Source organism: Chelmon rostratus, chromosome 4 (genome assembly GCF_017976325.1).
Source record: "Chelmon rostratus isolate fCheRos1 chromosome 4, fCheRos1.pri, whole genome shotgun sequence".
NCBI classification, from domain to species: Eukaryota; Metazoa; Chordata; class Actinopteri; order Chaetodontiformes; family Chaetodontidae; genus Chelmon; species Chelmon rostratus.
This window is the reverse complement of record NC_055661.1, coordinates 5,901,472-5,920,897: the sequence shown is the minus strand read 5'-3', so window position 1 is coordinate 5,920,897 and position 19,426 is coordinate 5,901,472. Positions and strand designations below refer to the sequence as shown.

The 19,426-nt window shown below is 41.8% G+C and overlaps 1 protein-coding gene across 1 annotated transcript in view; it reads left to right on the top strand.

Moving 5' to 3' along the window:
- Positions 1-19,426, top strand: part of LOC121605365 (carboxyl-terminal PDZ ligand of neuronal nitric oxide synthase protein-like) — a 177,660-nt gene that overhangs the window by 89,563 nt on the left and 68,671 nt on the right. Inside the window, exons 5-6 of the mRNA XM_041935249.1 lie at positions 5,405-5,513; positions 17,251-17,386. Coding sequence (XP_041791183.1) covers positions 5,405-5,513; positions 17,251-17,386 — 245 coding nt within the window. The remainder of the gene's footprint in view (positions 1-5,404; positions 5,514-17,250; positions 17,387-19,426) is intronic.

Genomic DNA, 19,426 nt, shown 5'->3' with positions numbered 1-19,426 from the left:
TTGATCTATGTGATGCATCTCCACCTGGATGTTTGGCAGCTGCTCCTGTTAGAGACACTTGATAGAGATGCATCTGAGCAGTCTTCTCTGCGCTGCTCTGGGATTTGTCAACTAAGCCAGTCAGCTAAGCGCACTTTTACTTACTCTTGGCTGAGCTCCACTGACAGCACGTAATGTCTATTCTTTATTATTGCCTGCAATTTTTGAATAATATTCAGTTCTCTGTATGTGACAAGTGGAAGAACACAGGACCTTTTCCGCTGCTTTAGATTTCAAAAGATTTGTCAGGACATTGATTTTTATCACTGTGACTCTCAGTTTGGGGGGAGAGGGGAGGGAAGGGCAAAGAGACTTGAAAGGGGAGACAACTAAAAGGTTTCTGCTAAGTGCAGGCGGATGGGGTCACTTTTCTTCCAGCACATAACAGAATGATAATAGAGACTGCTTGTTGACACACGCGTAGAGAAATGTTTCTGCAACACTCATTAAGCTGTGGCTACCAACCTTACGTGGTAAGAGGGCTGTAAAGATTTGCCCAGAACGACCTTCAACGACCTTTTCTGTCTGGAAAAACACATTTGAACCAATCGAATACCCATTTTTCTGCATTATGTCTTTTAAAAGATCTGCACACCCACAAAGTCCAGAATAAACTAATTGAATAATGTTAAAAATATTTCGCTCACATCAGCTTGACCGATGTTACATTTTCAATCATTGAAAGTGAGGTTGTGTGCAATATTTCCAGTCGGGGCCGGATCATTTGGCCTTGAAGATTTCTGCATCACAGGAAAACGGGAGAACTTCCGGTCAAATATTATCTCATTATGGACCCTATTTTCCTGTGTTCTTGTGTCCAAGTTCAGTACTGAGCAAGAGCACTGCACCCAGCAGCCATGAAATGGGTTGCATTAGCTCACCATCAATGTAGGTCCACAAAAAGTGTTTTTGGCTCTGATTGTTATTCTACAACCATATATTATGGAATGGATCCCTACAGAGATGGACCCTTTTCTTAAAAACAGTAAGATCCGTTATGTTAAACCACAAACAGCCGCTGCATCGCTCATGCCAGAGCCACCAGACTCCATTCACAGAAACGATGATTTTATCCTTGTAAAACACAGTTCATTCAAACTCAACAGAATCAAAATAAAACTCACCAAAACCTTTGTCTCTCTTTCCACTGTTCCAGCAATCACCACCAACTCTGGTTTGGTCGAAATAAACCCCTAATTCACCAAATCGAGACAGAGAAGCAGCGGGGGAAACAGCGTGTAGATCTATCTGTCTTTTTTTTTTTTTTTTTTTTACAGTACATTATGAGGGATTTAGATATGTCAGGCTTCAACAGATTCTTTTTTCCCCCCCACAATTGAGGAGCAGTTGTCACAATCAAATATCTGTTTGTTTTTTACAAATCAATTATATATTCACATTTAGAATTCCCATTGACAGCCGTACCTGGTATCACGCCACAATGTGGAACAACCTGCCTGTCCGCCGTGTTATTTTGCAATAGATAACACATTCTCATTCCGTGTTCAGTGGTTAGTAATAAGATATGATGTGACTTAAAGTAAGTCAACACTGACTTTTGGTTTCACACAGGACAACAAAGTAATCCCAGAGAGCTGGGAACACAACAACATACATACATAAAAATAGGTTCAGTGGGGGAAGAAACATAAGCAGTCAGACAATCAGACACAAACAGGTGAGTCACACTTATTTGCTCTTGCTGCATTTCCTTGTTAACATCCATCAAAGTGTGCAGACTGACCTCCTGGTTCATGTTTGACCTACCGTGGGATTATTATTAACATTACACCAAATACGATGGTAGCTAATCCATGGAAACTGCTGCCTTTTTTATCACCTGTGTGATCATGTTTGGTGAGTGAGCTGCACACTTTGGTGGGAGCAGCATCATTATAATCAATAGAATCTGTGGGCAGACCTATGAAAATATAATCCATGTGTCAATAAAATGATGTTTTCCTTAAGCAAGCAGGATAAAGTAGAATGGATCAACATTATATCTCCACACCAGATGAAACGCTGCATGTGGTCTGATGTTTTTTTTCTACATTCTGTGCTCCATTGTTTGGAGTCTGTTTCTGCACTGTTGAAATCTCGTTTACGTGTACTCTCAGAGCTGGCATTTTATAACGCGAGCTGTGAATATTTCAAGTAATTAGGAATGAGAGAAAACAACTGCTATGTGTTGTGAGAAGCTATAACACTACTTAAAACATCTCAGGGAAATGAAGACCAATTTAATCCACCCCTAACAAGCTGACTTCCTGGACCTTAGGTTTTCGCAGCAGCAGACTGAATCAGAAACCGCACAGAAACTTCATCTGCAATTCTTTGTGTGTGTGTGTGTGTGTGTGTGTGTGTGTGTGTGTGTGTGTGTGTGTGTGTGTGTGTCGTATGAGTCAGTGCAGATAGCTGTGTCTGGTATTTTGACAGTCTGCTAAGCAGAGTCGACAGAGACACCATCCATACCACAAGACCTCAGCTCGTCTGGCTCCCGGAGAAAAGGCTAAAACAAATACCACAGAAATGTCAGAGTGTATAGATGAGACCCCTGATTTCTAGTACACAACACAAATGCAGACACACATATATGCGCATACACGCAAAACTGACGTGTACAGACACAAGCTCAGACACACATTTGAACGGAGACAGCAGGGTCATTTGCATAATCTTCACCTCATTTCTTGCGCTCGCCTGCTTGTCTGTTGTGTCACTGTGATAAATTACCCCAAATAAACCACCAGGCTGCTTAATTGTGACACTAATTGAGCAATTAAGAAGCTGTTCTGCCTGAGGTTTCTGGTGCTTCCTTCAACCAGCTGATATTTAAAGTTTAACCAACAACTGGCTCCAGAGTGGCATTCGCTCATTAACCGTCACAATCCAGCCACACATTGCAGTGCTTTACCCCCAAATTCCACCGGGTTCTGTACATCCAACAGAGCTGATTACTGCCATTCTAGACAATGCATGTAATTCCACTGGCCGCAGGTCTCCATTCTGCTCCATGGAGAATATGCACCAAGTCTATTTTTGACAGATTCCGCATCAATCTGAGCAAAGCAGATCGAGCCAGACCGGAAGTTAGACACAGAAACAGTGTAGAGAATCCGACGAATTTCCAAAATAAAACATCCTTTGTAGACTGCCGATTGTACATCAACAATAAACCAAATTAAAACAGACAAAAAAAACCCATACACCTTCAAAGCATACTTCTTCATGATAAAAGCACAAATATCATGGAAAAAATGACCAATCAGCAAAATCTCTGCAAGGTTTTGTGCAAAGGTTTTAGGTAGAGACTATTTTTTTTCATATTGTTTCATGCAAACTAATGATGTAGACTGTTATCACTCACAGGGTCTGAACTGTAAAAGCCTGCATGTCTTGTTTTACAATAATAATCTTGAAAACAACACAAAAATCAGCATAATCGCAGTGATGAGCTCACTCATGTAAGCATGGATGAGGCTATTGTGTTCTCTAATTTCAATAATGATTTAGAAGTCTTGTTTGCAGTGGAGAGCCTCTTCTTCTTCACTCATTCAATCACTCCAAAGTATTGGCTCAGTCACTTCTGGAAAAGTCTGCAAGTTTCATAATAATAACCTTGAAAAAGCAAAATGGTGGCGCAATCTTTAGTAGTCTCAAGGTTGTTTGTTATAGTCTGGATAAAATTTTCAGGTTACACCCAAATACATGTAAGTATGAATCAAGCGTTAAGTTTGTGATTATGAAGATTTTAAAAACATTTCAATTGAGAGCTGCCTTTTTGCGATGTCTGCTTTCTCACTCAGTCCTTTTTTTTTTTTTCCTCTTTGCAAAGTCCCACAGCGATGTTGTGTGGAAGTCTAGTTTTATAATTATAACTTGATTATACAGGGCAGGGAATACGTGTTAAGCATTGTGATCATCAGCTCATCTTGAATGTTAAATCTCACAGTGGGACAAGTGGAATCATTTGCATTAGCAAAGCAGAACAGTGTGCACAAGATAGCTGTGCACCCTTAAAAAAAAAGCTTTTGTGAAACACCATTTGGAAGGATGCTGGAGGCCGTCGGATCTGACGATAGCCCTGTCTGGTCATGAAACAGAAATAAACTAAAAATCACTGATGGATCTGTTATTCAGGAACATCATGTCACCTGGATTGTAGATCGAAACATAGCTAGTGTTCACTGCCATCTCCAACAGCGTCATCCTGGTATTTGAAGCAAGATTGAAGCTTTTTATGGTTATGTTGAGGCAAGTCCAAGCACTTGGTTCAGGTTATGAGAGTATTGTTTAAGTAATGAAGAAGTGAACTCTCACTTGAAGCGCAAGGCCGGGCGTGAACCCTGGGGTGTGATGTGGAAGCAGTATGCTTTGGAAAACAACATCTCACTTCCTCCTGTTGTGGAACAAAACATTGCTAGTGGCTGGAAAAGTACACACACACATTTATACACACACACACACATTTATACACACACACACCTACCCACCAGACACTGTATAAATCCCGTCCTCTGTACTGTAGACTGAAGAAAGTCATAATTTTCTGTGAACATATATTAGTGGAGGAACAAAGACCGTCCTGTCATGACAGTTTCCAGCTTTGCTGTTTCACTCTTGTCCCCGTATTGTCAGCTGCAGTGCTTTATTCCTCCAGCAGTGTTCTGCTGTCATTGTGAGTTAGATTTAGTGTAGACCTGAACACATACAATGTTCTCCCCCCTGCAGGTTATTGTATACTATCTCTTTTTTTTCTCCCTTTTGGTCCCAAACTTATTATTTCCTCTTTACCAGCTCTGCAGGATATTGTATATCTCTTCACTGTTGGTTGCAAACAGTCTCTCCCCACCAGGAGAACTCTATTATTGTCTCAGACTTAGCTCCCTCTGCATCCTCTTTCGCACAGGATATTTTTAGTTGTGATGGTATTACCTCCCCTGTCTCCTCCTCACACTGGAACTATCACTGTTGTCACTTGAGGTATATTTTATAAAACTTTGAATTAAAGTTTACCTGACTTTCAGTGTGTGCCACTGAACTTCCTGTCTCAAAGTCCCAGTAATAGAGAAATGTATGAGGAAGTCTGCACTTGGCAGTTAATTTTAACAATACCCCTCAGTCTAATCACAACTTTCTTTACCCTCCTTTTTTTAGCTTGAGAGATAAATTTGGTCTCTTGCCTTTGGATTAAAACAAGCTTAAAATACTGTTTATTTTTGTCACACTGAAACCCCAGAGAAACGGGCAGAGTGCCTATTTTGTGTCCTAAGATACATTTAGAAATGCTGCCAGGCTCTCATTCCATTTTGCATCATATTTTTTCAATTTCTTTATTTCTGACCTATTTTATTCTGTCTTTCAGGATATTCTATGTGTCTCATGACTCCCAGGATCTGAAGATTTTCAGCTACATCGCCAGAGATGGACAGAGTAATGTCTTCCGCTGCAATGTCTTCAAGTCCAAGAAGAAAGTAAGAAAGACAGCCGGACAGTTGGAAAGCTTTTACCTTTAAACATAAATGCGGAGTCTGGATGAAGAATCAAGCTCGAGCTCACCCTGAGTTATTAAGTTAGAAAGCCGGCCTGCCCATGTGATCCTGATAAATTCCCCATAAAGCATTATGGTATTTGATAGTTATAGATTAGTGCTGGGAACACACTACATTAGCACCATCATGATGCCTGTTGCTCTGTTAAAACGTTAGCGGTGGTGTCAACCAGGGCAGGAGTGACCCAACAAACTGACTCCTATTGTAATAACAGACTGCGGAGAGCATTTCCCTTAGAGTGAGCATATTCAGACATGCTTCTTCCATATGAAAGAATGCATTACCCCTCCCTCATTGACAGTAATGAGGTGTCCTTGAGCGATGCACTTACTGACACCTTGCTCGAGTGCTCAGCAGTGGCCAGCAGATCAGACCGTGCTGCTACTGGGTAGCTTCAGTGTGTTCTCTATCTCCCCTGGTTAAAAGCTGGGTTGTTTGTGTTGGTAATGATATTCAAGCACATATTTGAACTTTTAAACAGTTTTTTAAATGATTACAAACTTTGAACATGTTATAGAAATGACTGCATATCCAGTTTTTCAGAGATAAGTTGCTACGATAATCTTGTGTTCATCAAAGTTATTAAATTAGTACTTTTCACGCTAATGTTAGTTAGTGTTCATAAAACAAAGGCCAGAGTTTGCACTATTAGAAAATAAAAAATTCAAACTACCTGAACTTGGAAACTAAATTATATGTGCTGAATTTACTGATGCGTAAGAAGAAAAGCACTTGACTCCTGTATTTGTTTTGAGTTTATATTTTATTAGTGAATTTGCACTTTTGCATGAATTGAATAACCAACTGATCAAACTTTGTTTCTGTATAATGGCGAGATGGAAAAAGGCAGCCACTAAGTGTTTCATTTCCATTGTTTTCACACTCTGCTAGTCGCGTAGAGTTTAAGGCAATTCCTTCTCCTCTCTTAAATCATGTCACTGTCTGAGTCACATCCTGACAACCTCCAATAAAGAAACACACGGCTGTCGGGCAGCAATAACTCCACCCGGCACCATCGGCACGCCATTCTTGAGGTTTGCAGAAGAAGTTGGAAACCCATTTGGGGTGGATGTGTTGCAGCAGAGCTGAGCATAGAAAGTCAAACCAGAGTCCAGCAATGTGGAACAGTTAGAAAATGTGCTCCCAGTTTCCCACCTCAGCTGCCAGTTCCCAGGACTGGATGGTGAAGTCCAGGGGTTAGCTGAGTGAAGCACACACTGCCTCATTATCTGTTCAAGACAGGCCGAGATTGACACATGAGCACATGCGCATGCACACACACACACACTCCCTCTCTCGCTCACACACACACACACACACACACACACACACACACACACACACACACACAGAGTTTGGAAGACAAAATGGAAAGTGACACAGACCAAAATCCTTTGGGGCAATTATGGCTGTGAGGCCATTAAGCTGGTGTGTGAGTGTGTGTGCGTGTGTGTGTGTGTGTGTGTGTGTGTGTGTGTGTGTGTGTGTGTGTGTGTGTGTGTGTGTGTGTGTGTGTGTGTGTGTGTTTAGCAGCATAGTGGTGATGGAGAGGCTATGGGTGAGATTGTGTTTTTAATGGAGGACACCATTATGTTTGACTGTTACAACTCATTTCTTGCTGTCTACGTCCAGATCAAATTTACACTCATCATATTTGTTTAAAACACACAGTTTGTGGTGGCAGGTTGAAGGCACCTGCTGCTGTGGTTATTGACAGTGATAATAGAAGCCTTGTTAGACGGGTTGTTTAAAGGAGATTATTTCTTGGTGGAGACGTTTTTCCCATGTGAATGTCTTGTGATTGACAGAGGGCAGAGCACCCTGCACTATGAAAACACTGATACTGGTACACCAAAATAAAGGTGATAATGTAAACGAAAACAAGTATATTCGGCTCAACTCTGATGGATCTTTTTGGCCACTTGGGGGCACCACAACAAGCTGTAAATGCAGCATTGTCGTATCACTTATCTATCTTATGAAGTGGGAATATAACGGAACATAATGGCGACATAAGCTGTTGTGGTCGTGCCCACCTGTTGATGTAAGTGCAGTATTCACTCTCTTTTTACTTTGTTTTGGTCTCCACCAGCAACAAACTGCCATTTGGTGCTGGGGGTCAGTGCACAGTGGGTTTTCTCTGTGAACAGCTGCCTGCAGCTGCTGAAAACGACACAGTTGAGAGTGAACCGGACAACAACCAAAAACAAAAAGCTGAAAGATGCTAAAAGCTCGGGACATCCGCTGTGTTGGGTCATTCTCCTCTCTGTTTGTCGCAAAAAATGACCTAAATAACCCAGATGGTGTGTTCCAATGTGTTCAGGCTAGTATGCAAAACAGAATTAGTTGTCAGTGCCTATAAATAACAACTAAGATTATTGTGAGTCTGACAGAACTGTCAGAATGTATGGTCTGCTGTTTGTTTGCAGCAAATAGAAATAGTTTTAGGGTTTGGTTAACTACTGCGTATTCTTACATAAGTAGAAAAAAGTGGAGACAACACTGTATTATAGTTTAAACAGTTCCAAAAAGTTGTGTAAGTATTCAGAAGAAGAGAAGTGATAAGAAGAGAACAGATAAGTTAAAGAACAAATATATCTAAAAGGGTTACACAAAGAAAGTGCAGAAAGATTTAGAAGATCAAGAAAGAGGAAAAGAGAATCAAACACTGCCCAGGAGTGGGTATATACATATCAAACATGTAATAAAGATGTCATCCAAAGCAGTGTATGGTTTTGTGTGAGTGTGGAAAGTTGCGAGTGTAAGATTAAGTAGAAGATTAAGCAGACTTTATTTCCCTCCTAACTACCAGCAGTGAAAGAATGGCTCGGCTTTAAATCACAGTGGCATAAAAAGGCTTTAGTGGCCTATCAGTTCTAACAGTGAGATAGGCTGGGTGTCGCTCTCTTCCCGTCTGACTCATGCTGTCTCAGTCTTCCCTTTCTTCCTCCAATCAGCAGTTTAAAGGAGGCTAATGAACGACCTGGCCTCTATTATGTAAAATTGAAACGAGAGTGATAGAGCCGAGACCAGTGAGTGTTCATCAGAATATTGAATGCTGCTTTGGTTGAGACGTGTGTGTGTGTGTGTGTGTGTGTGTGCGTTTATAAACCTCCAAAATGATTGTATTTTAGTGTCCTTTGTTTGATTGAATGAGGCAGTTGTAGGCTACCATGACGTTGGCACTTTTGAGTTGTAGTGAAACTTTTCAAAATTGGATGGATTGCTGTGAAATGTGGTGCAGACACTCATGATATCGAGAGGATGAATCCTGCTGACCTCGCCTGACTTTTCCTCTCACACCACCAACATTTATAGCTTTGACTGAAGTGTCTCAACAGGTATTGGTTCAGGGGTGTGATGTGATGGAGTGAGTGTGCAGGTTTGTGTTTATTTGTGTGGATGAATTGCAATAACAGTGATTGTTTGACCTTTGATCCAGGGCCACCTCAGGTTTTAATTTGTCATATACTTATACAAATACCAAAAGTCTGCAAAACATATTATATTCCCAATTTACATCAGTTGGACCGAGCAAATATATACTGAGGCAGAATATTCTAAAGTGGAACAATGAACTGTGTTATAGAAAACGCCAGTAAGTCATTTTGAACACACTGGAAGTTAGATTACTTTTTAAAATTATTTTAAAACTATTACAAAAATCACAGATTTAACAAAAGTATATTAAACTTGAATAAAGTTTGCAATTATACATTAATGCAGGGCCTTTAAAGTTTGAGTAACTGCACATCACTTAACTTCAATTTCCTCTTGCATTTCTGTCAACATGTACAGTGATACCAGCCATCTATGGATTCATTTTTAATTGGCTTGGCATAAACTCTATGTGATTAAGTGTCAAATTTTCATCATTTCAATATAATCCATCGAAGAAAACTTAATACAACAATGTGCCATGTTCAAATTCACATACCTTGGGAAATCTCTAATTGCCGGGCTCAAATTGGATTTAAGCCAGTCGATTAATAAATAACACATTATAATCCAACACTTAGAAAACTATCATGAAAACAGTAAACAGAACCATATTTCAGGAGCTGTTCTGAAACTTTTTCTCATATCACACGATCCTCCTCAGCAGAAGGTTGTCAAGCATTTTCAGTCTTGCTTATGTTGAAAACCACTGGCTAGATTTAGCACAGGTCATGGACCCCAGCCTTTCCTTGAGCACCATCGTCAAGTCAGAGTTTCAATTTGTACACGAGAAATATCAACATTCACTGAGCCGGTTGCCATGGAGCTTACAGAGTATATTCTCGCTTCCTAAAGGATGTAGCCTTTCAAGAGGTCATGAGGTCCTCCACCCTTAGGTTGAATAAGCCGTCTTAACTAGCACTTTGCATAGCGAAGCCAGTCCAGCTCTTGACAATATCATGTGTTAGTACCATTACAGCCTCTGTCTCTTCATCCCACATCTTCACCAATGAGCCAGCGACACATTAACAAGCCAAGCGTCAAGAGAGACGCGTGAAGATAATAACGGCGATTCATAAAACCAGGTTACGGCCTCTTAAACCTGATAATAGACTACAACACAGCACATCCCATAGCATCGCAGCCAGCAGCTGTTCTTTTTTATGTTGTTGTTGCTATCATTATTCTGAGAGGCCACATGATTCCTATTTTAAGTAAGGGAAGCTATGCAAATGCACTTAACACCTTAAAACATAACCTAGGTGGGTTGAAATGATAGATAGCGTGATGAGATGTAGGGACAGCTGTAGCCATTGTGTCGAGTGTTAATTGAGGTCTCTCTGTGGATAGGCGCCATCCAACCACATGCTTTCTTAAACTATTGACAAATGGCTTCAACTTGTTCAGCTTTGGACAAGGACAAGTCAAATCTTCTGCCTTTGAGGATGATTGAAAAGCCCACATAATAATGAAATGCATTATGGATGTTTTTTGTATATATTATAGTCTAAAATGATGTTTTAAGTACAGGAAGCGTAGTGGATTTATATCTCAGCTGAATAAAGCTCCAGAGTATGACATGGATCAATGGTTTCGTCATTGACATTGAGGAGTGCTAATATAAAATGACATACGGCTATTTCCAGACATATCAATGATAAGGACTCGCATCGTTCTCGACACAGCTTGGTTAAGATACTTGGATTTAATAGCCTTTCAGCACTTTATATTGAATATCCATATCTCAGTGAAATGATCCTCCTGTCTTAAGCTTTTTGTCTCTCACTTTCTCTTTCTTGCACTCTCGGTCTAATTTATTTTTTAGCTCGGTGTCAAGCTGCAGTGCTTTTGAAGCAGAGGCAACCACAGTTGAGCAAGTCATTACATATATAGTGTGGTGTATTGTGTTTGTTTCAGATTGCTTCTTTACAGATACTAAAGATCTGTGATATGATATATTGATCATGAGATGTCGGTACTGAGATTGAAACTCAGGCAGAAGTCAATAATGCTCCTCTGTTAAAGGTCAAAGTGTACTTTATGTGAAACAAGATAAAGGTTAGTTTCTGCTAGCACGCTGGCAGAGCTGTCAACACTCTCCGTCTGTCTTCATCTCCAGCCTTTCTGTCTCTTGCTGTGTCTTTATTTACAACTCCTACTGTAAGCTGTGGGTTCATGGAATATGACCCGTGGTATCTTTACTTAGTCGGTTTTATGAAGGCAAATGCCTAATTTACAAGACGAACCTGAATGCATCATTAGTTTTGGTGCATCTAGACCGCCTCATCTGAAAAGGAGGGGCAGGGTCATTCCGGCATTTAGGGCCACAGCAGGGCATGCTTTGTAGGCTGCGTCCTTATCCTGCCTCTGAACCGGGACACATCTCAACCTGCTGTCTGCTCCATCATCTGTGAAGCTCCACCTGAACCCCATCTATGACAGCAATAAATTATAACCACCATCATTTTCTATGCTCACTCTTCCTGTGCAGAGTACAGTTTGGACTGGCCACGAGTCTATCACAGGGATAATAGACATACAGTACGGTTCACACCGTTCCCAGGTCCCCCCAACCTGCACGTCTTGTGTCTAGGCCGTAAAGAAACGAGCATTCAGATCAAACTCACACAGCTGATGACAGTGCTAAGAACTGAGCCGTGGTACCACCCTGTCTGGGAAACCAGACAGCCAGATTACTGCCGATAGTGTAAAAGGAATGGCTACATTTTGACATTTCTACTGAATGAACGTCTCAAATTTATTTTTTTCTTAAGGCGTCACCATGTTTTCTTTTGCATCAATTGCCTAAATAGTTGTTGCCAAAATGTCTTAGTGTACGTGAATGGCTCAATGCAGCTCCTTCTGACTAGGGTTGGATGAGCTTCAGATGCTGTCAGGGAAGGAAATTTATTAAATGATGTTGCAGTTGAAACATCATTAAACTAGTCAAGGAAAGGAGAAAGGAAAAAGATAGAAAGATGGACAGATAATAGAGAGCGAGTGTGAGAGAGAAATTGTTAAGCAGTAAGGTGTACGTAACTAAACTGCAGACTGTACTCTAAGATGCCTTTTACATATGAATAAGGGACCAAAATACATTCAGTAGACCTGCATCCTATGCTGGTTTGCTGTATGAATGGTGTATTTGTTTTACGATGAAACAAAATATGATTCTCAGTGGGTCAGTGCTTAAAACAGCCATATAAGAACTTAAACAAGCCTAAGGACACATTTCCATCTGTAACTATTAAGGTGTGATACCCAGCTCTACCGTGGTGTTGTAGTGGGTGAATGTGTGCGTGTGTTTGTGTGATGTACCCTGGAAACTGAGCTAATGGTTCAGAAGAGTCAGCGAGGCATCATGACTTCATTTCATCGCACTCCACTAACTTCATGCTCTCACACCCAAACACGCTCACAGCCACAAACAAACCTGTGTACTGATTCGACCTTATTCTGGTCTGCTGATGTTCGTCTGCAGTGCGCTCACACACCCTCCCCAGCATTACTCCTCCCGGCTGTCCCACCAATTTCCTTGAGGCAATCAAAGTGTTTGATGAACATCCGGCCAGACTGTGCCCTAATGATTAGAGGAGTTAGCTGGTGGTCAGGGAATCACCGGTGCAGCTCTCTTAATAGAACTCTTCCCTTCTACACTACAAATAGCCTGTTTACACTGAGTGATGGATGTGGAAGTTGTGGAGGGATGTGGTTAATATGCAAACACAGGGTGGACAGAGAATGAAGGAACTCATCAACAGACGAGAGAGACAGGAAAAGCTTTAATCAGAGATAACTCCCACCTGCCATCCTCTCATTGTGTACCCTGCTTTTTCCTAGATTGCATTATAAGTTCCATATTTGCTTGTGCCAAGAGGGCAGTGAAAGCAGCACTGAACTTCTGTGGGTAATCTAGGCTAAGTAATGCATCACACTTTTGACTAGGCCTTATCCTACAGCCACTAAGACGGAATATTCGGCTGCAGGAATCCAACTCACTGGCAGCATGATATACCCGTATAGAGAAGTGAGAGATAGAAAGACACAGATACAGCAAGCGTCCATTTATTCAGTTGAATTGACAAAGAAGAAAGGTGATGGGAGAGCAGATGAAAGGGAGCTAAGCAGAGTGTGTGACAGATGTCCAACTTAAGAACTATTTCATGTCTTTGCAGCAGGATATATACAGGCTTTGCTTTTGAGTGACAAATCTCTTAGCAGTCTTGTCAGACTTGGAGATCCATTGGAGGATTTGCTCAGGGCATAAAATGTCTAGATACAGGACAACCATCCTGATAAAAAGTGAGTTAGCTGAAAAGGATTAGTGTGTTGGAGGGGAGTGCCAGTTCGACAAAGGAATAAATAACGCTGAAGACTCTGACAAGGCACATTTCTGAAAGATCGATGAGAACATTTGCCAGTATGACTTGTTATTAGCATTTTGTGACCTGACACCTCCAGGGCGAAGACGTAGTTAAGTTTAGCCAACTGAAACCATGTGGTAATTGTTAAAGGACGGCATCTTGGTTAAAAGAAACCAGTGTGGACCACACTCTCTCTCCTGTGTCAAAGTTGTTGGCTTTGTTGGCCCAGCCTTCTTCCTCAGCACATGCTCAGAACAAAGACAGTGGTGGTTGGGCAGTGCCTGAGAAGGAGGCCACGGGGAGGTTATCAGGTTGGCCTTGGCTGCCCCTTGGCGGTGCCCCTGGTCATTCTAAATTATTAAACAAATACATCACACTGGCTTCTGCAGTGGCTGGAACTGCTTCTTTTCAATGAGGTGTCTGATGTCAGATGGTAGTGATGATGATCATGATGAGGATGATACTTGCAGCTGGTTTCCCACCCCTGGTGTTTTTGAACAAATGGCTAATTCTGTTGTTGATCTTGTGAAGACAGTGTCACAGCTGCCCCTTATGATTCAAACAGGACAAAACTGAAGTCCTAGTTATCGGTCCAGACAGAGAGATAAGAGAGAAACTGTGCACACAGTGTACCACACTATCTCAGCAAATTTCATCATCAATTTGGGGTTTTGTCATTGACTCTGATTTAATTTTCAAGTCACATAAAGGACGTAACCAAAGTAGCCCTTTGTAATTTAAAGGCCATTGCAAAGGTCAAAGCTTTTCTTTCTCCCAGAAAACAGCTTGTGCTTCCTTTTATTACAATCAGGCTTTAACAGTTTAATACACTGCTGTCCAGTCTACCCAAAAAGTCTGTCAAACAGTTTCAGCTTATAGAACGCTGGTGGCAGATTTAGCTGGAACAAATCACTGAGCTCACATCACTGCTGTTCTTAAGTCACTGAACTGGCTGCAAGGTATTTTTAGGACTGATTTTTAACATCCTGGTTAAAAATGCATATATTCTCACACTAGCACTTCACTGCATAGTTGATATGCTCCAAACATATGTCCTCTGTAGAGCCCTCAGATTCACAGACTCTCTGCTGCTTACTGTACCAAAGATTAAAGACTACAGTGAAGCTGCCTGCTGGAGTTTTGGACCCAAAGCTCCTGGTGAAAATACACTTTTTTACGACTACACTCCTAACCCTGCATATTTCTGTTCAAAGTAAAAATCTAAAAATCTAAGCTAACCTTTTTAAAACTTTACTGCTGTGTAGTGCAGTGGCTCTCATACATCTTTGTCAAAAGGCACCCCATTGATGATAAAAAATTATATCCAAGGCACCCCTTTACATCTGATTGTCGCTCTATAAGTCATCATGAATAAGACTAGCTTCAACACACCTGTCCAGCTCCCAAGGCACACCAGTGTGCAGCAGCACACAGTTTGAGAACCAGTGGTGTAGTGTATTAATTCAGTTTTTTTCAGTGATATTCTCAGTGTAAATTTTACCTCTGAATCGTACCTGACATCTCAGGTTATGTCAAGTTTTTCAGCAATTTAAATAGATTTGCTTTTTGTTCTGTGACAGGTGTTTTCCAGGTGGAGAAGCAATCAAGCCAATTCGAGCTTTCTAGGCAGGGTTAAGGTTGTTATTTGACTTGACAGACTAAAAGTTGCAAAATTACATTTTGGACTTTGAACTGTAATTAAATCCAACCTTCAATGGGACCAACTGAGAAGGAGAGTCAGGTACACATAAACAGGTCTGAGAGAAAGAAAAAAAGAGACTGTGCACAGCTTTGTGTTTGGTTTTGTGTTTTTCAATCAATCACTGCATGAGTCGGGGGAGCTCGAGTCTTTGGTGTGTTCACAAAAACACCAGCACCGCTCTCATCCCCTGTAGAACTGCCTCTGGATATGTCTTCAAAGGAAAACACATGTGTTTACTGTCAGGCTGAGGACCAGCATGGGGTGAAAAGACATGAATAGAGGGCCCACAGAGGAGGAAGACGTGACAGGGGGTGATTGGTGGATGATGGAGGGCATGGAGAAGAAGAGAACAGCACAGCATGGAAAAATTGAACAGAGAGTCTGAGGAGGAAGAGAGCAAGGAGAAGAAAAATAGATTCCTGCAAAAGCATGAGCAGTGTACAGTATCTCAAGTACAAATTAATGTTTAACCACGCTGAACGGTCATTTACTTGTGGCTGTCCATAAAGGTCTTAAACACACAGGAGATACTCTGCATGCTCAATTTTATATATTATAAATATTGATTCTGTTACGTTGATGTCTTGTCTTGACGTGTCTTTCTATCAGCTGAAGCTTGTTCTGCTGTTTTTTGTAACAGCAGTCTGCTCCAAAGTAATTCTCTCTTCAGGTGACAGTAATTTATCTTACCTTTTCTCGAGGCCCGGAGAGCAGCCTGTCTTATCTGTATCAGGATATTAATACTTGTTGCCAGAAAATTAGAAAAAAAGAGAAGACAAATGTCAGAGGGACATGAGTGAACAGCTGAAGATGGTTTAGGCTGCAATCTGTGTCTTTCTAATTTACTTTGTGATATCTGTCTGCATCTGTGGAGGCCACAGAGGCAGCTTAGTCATTGTTGGTACAATAATAGCTGTTGCACTGATTATTTAAGGGTCAGTGGGACATTTGTCAGACCTGGGCATGGTTGTGGTTTACTGCCTACCTTACATGCATAAATTTCTACCTACATAAATTTCTATTCTGCTGAGGGTAGTCACTGTGGACACATCAGCGCTAAATGAAGCTGAAGCAGCATGTTTTAATGACAAAACAAAATAATAACAATAAATTACCCTGTAACAGCACTGAGACTGCAGCCAAACCTCACCACTGAACAGAAAGAGAATATGGGTGGAGTTTTTCTGACCCTCAAAACAAAAACCTCAGTGGACTGAAGTCCAGGCCCAGCACCTGAGAGACTGCCAAAACCAGTTAACGCATTTGTGATAAAGCACCCCCAAATGTATGCCTACCTAATAGATTCATCATCTGATGCTAAACCTGGGGTCACATAAAGTTCTGATACTGATGTGGGACAAGGCTTCAGGCTGGCCCAGAGTTGATCACCGGGATAAGAAATGATTTTGGCCTTTGGCAGGGTCTTGATTCTGCTCTGGCTTTTCACGGTGCATCTGTTCTGCTCATTCAGCTGAGGATGAGTGGTGTTTGGAGGCTAGGCCTCAGTGCTTTAAAATGAAATCTTTTCTGCTTCTGCAACTCTCTGCTGTGACAAACCAGACAAGAGTGGGCTGATAGCAAACAGAAGTCACGAAAGTTGGTTTCACTTGACCTGCCTTTTCAGAGCAGGGCGGAAAGAGTATGAGAGGAGATGAGCAGACACATCCAACTCTTTGCACCTGGGGACAAAGGAAAAAATCCAGTCAAAAATAGAATGATGACATGGTGATATTTCACTGAGTTTGAACAGTAAACACAGACAAGCTCCTCTATGTGAGACTTGATCGGGGTGATCAGGTGACACATGTATTTTGCATCACACAGACATGTTTCCGGGGCAAATCTGCTCCAGTTTGCACCTGGTTCACTACATCTGGGCAGTATTTCCTGAAAAATTCCCTGGCACTTTCTGGTTTGTTTGGAACTGGGTTGCAGGATGACTTAAGAAAAGAGCACCACCTACGGAAACTCAATTTTAGGCGAGAAAAGAAAAATTCATCCCAATACTGAATAAAACGTTTGAACTTTGGTTTAAGAACACTATACAGCAATGAGTGCTTTGAACCAAATGGCAGCAGAAAAGTGGTGCAAATTGTGTTCTGAGAATAACTGCACTTCTTTCTTTTCTTTCCTCTTTCTCTCCCCACGCACCCAGAGTCAAGCCATGCGTATTGTTCGGACAGTCGGCCAGGCGTTCGAGGTTTGTCACAAGCTGAGTCTGCAGCACACACAGCAGAACGCAGACGGACAGGAGGACTGCCACAGCGTAAAGAACAGCTCCTCTGTCACAGGTACACACACACGCACACACAGACTTGAGATAATTAAAATCATCCAGAACATCACATAAGAGGTTTTCTGAGTGACAATCATCCGAACAAGCCACACGATGTGCAAATAAACACGAGAATCAATCTACAATTTCTTATGTCAGACACACAAACCCACAGAACAACATGCAACTGCTTCATAGTCAGTATCCCATTCTGAGTGGCACACCTCCAGTGTGGGTAAACGTTTAGAGCTGCTGCTCTGGCGTTGTTGAAAATCTTGATATGTGTTCGCTCAGGTCGGAAGATGTAGCGATCTGTGCTCACTGCTTGTTCGCTTCTGTGTTATGACTGAATCGATTAGACAGAAGACCTACAGAGGTAATGTTCCATGTGGGAGTGCTACATTCGAATCAAGGTTGTTGAAATTGAAAAAGTATCTGTTGCAAAGGTAGATTGTATAAAAGAAGTGGACATGGCCTCTGGGTCTAAAAAGTGAAGCCAGAGCAGTGTTGTCTCTTATAATGGCCAGCAGGGGGGACTCCACTGGTTGCAAAATGAGGGCTGATCATATAGAAGTCTATGAGAAAATTACCTCTATTTCTCTCTTGATTTATTACCTCAGTTTCCTCATAAATTTATGGAGTCAATCTCTAGTTACAAGCCTTCTTTAACACAGCTCGGTGTTCATTTTCTAAACTATGCTCCCATTTAGAGCTCCTCCCCAGCTCCAACCTCTCATCCAAATATGGTCACTTCTTGCTCCAAAAAGCCAGGCAAACTCAAGGCTTCAAAACGGTCGTCCACAAACCAATGGGTCATGTTACTATAGTTATGTCTACTTCACTTATTCAGGCTATGGTGGCAACCTTTTAGAAGCTGTCTTTGAGGAGATATTTTCTCTTCTTCATTTGTTGTTATACCTTTATCCAAAGTTATCCTTATATTCCTGGGCTGTACATTTCAGACAGGGCAGGTCAATGATTTCTGCGGCAAAGGCCAGAAGAGAGAGGACAACAGGTGATTCAACAGATGTGAACACAACAGAATATACATGCTTTTTTGGACAAGCACAACAATAGAGAAAGTACAGACAGGCAGACATGCGTAGGTGGAGCTGACAGAGGTAGCCAAGCTTGTGCTACCTAGCGAATCTGCTAGTGTGTAAATCTGCTAGCATGCTTACACCCAGCATACCACCACTGGCAATGCAAGCTCTTTTCACAGCGTTATCCTAAAGAAGACCATCCACTGTGGATTCAAATCAGTGTCATTTTTAAAGAAGGTCAATGGCAAAACATTGTTAGTGATAATGTGTGGCAATTCAATCTTTTTATGTCACATTTATTTTTGTTAAAAGATGTTAAAATATTCGTATTTTGGGGGCATCGTGGTGGCTTAGTGGACACTCATTACATATAATTATTGCAACGTCCTTCCCCCGTGCACTGCACATCCTCTTTAAAACAAAATCTGAAGTCTTTGTAACACGTCCCCAGTGCACACACCTACATGCTTCTCATATGTCCTCAGATAGCACAAACAGATTGTTCTCTACACGCACTCCACGCACACATACACATCCATGCCTGCATTGTGCCCAAGTTGGCAAGCAGGGGAGGGCGATGCTGGAGTGAATGTCACGGATGAGTCAACCCAAATAAAGAAGGCACCACACAACAACAACACTGGTGGGCTGAGCTACTTTTATCCGCCGCCTCGTGCCTGGACAGGATGGGCTTCACTGCAGCCCAGGGACACGTGGCTCTGAGTGGGGTCTGAGCCGACAGACATGGGGATTCTGCGATTGGAATAGTGCACGAGCAGAGCTCTTTCACACCATCGTTCCAGTCATTACAGCAGCCAGCGCTGGTCACCCTTCCCACCCCAATCTGGCAAAGCAGTGGGGTGTGCTATCTCCACATCCCCCCTCCAGCCCTCCATAGACGAGCTCTCTTTCATATGCTGATGAGCCCAGAGATCACCCACGCTCTTTAACTGTACAGTCCAACACAGTGAGAGGACCCCACACACATACAAAGTCAGGCCTATACACACACA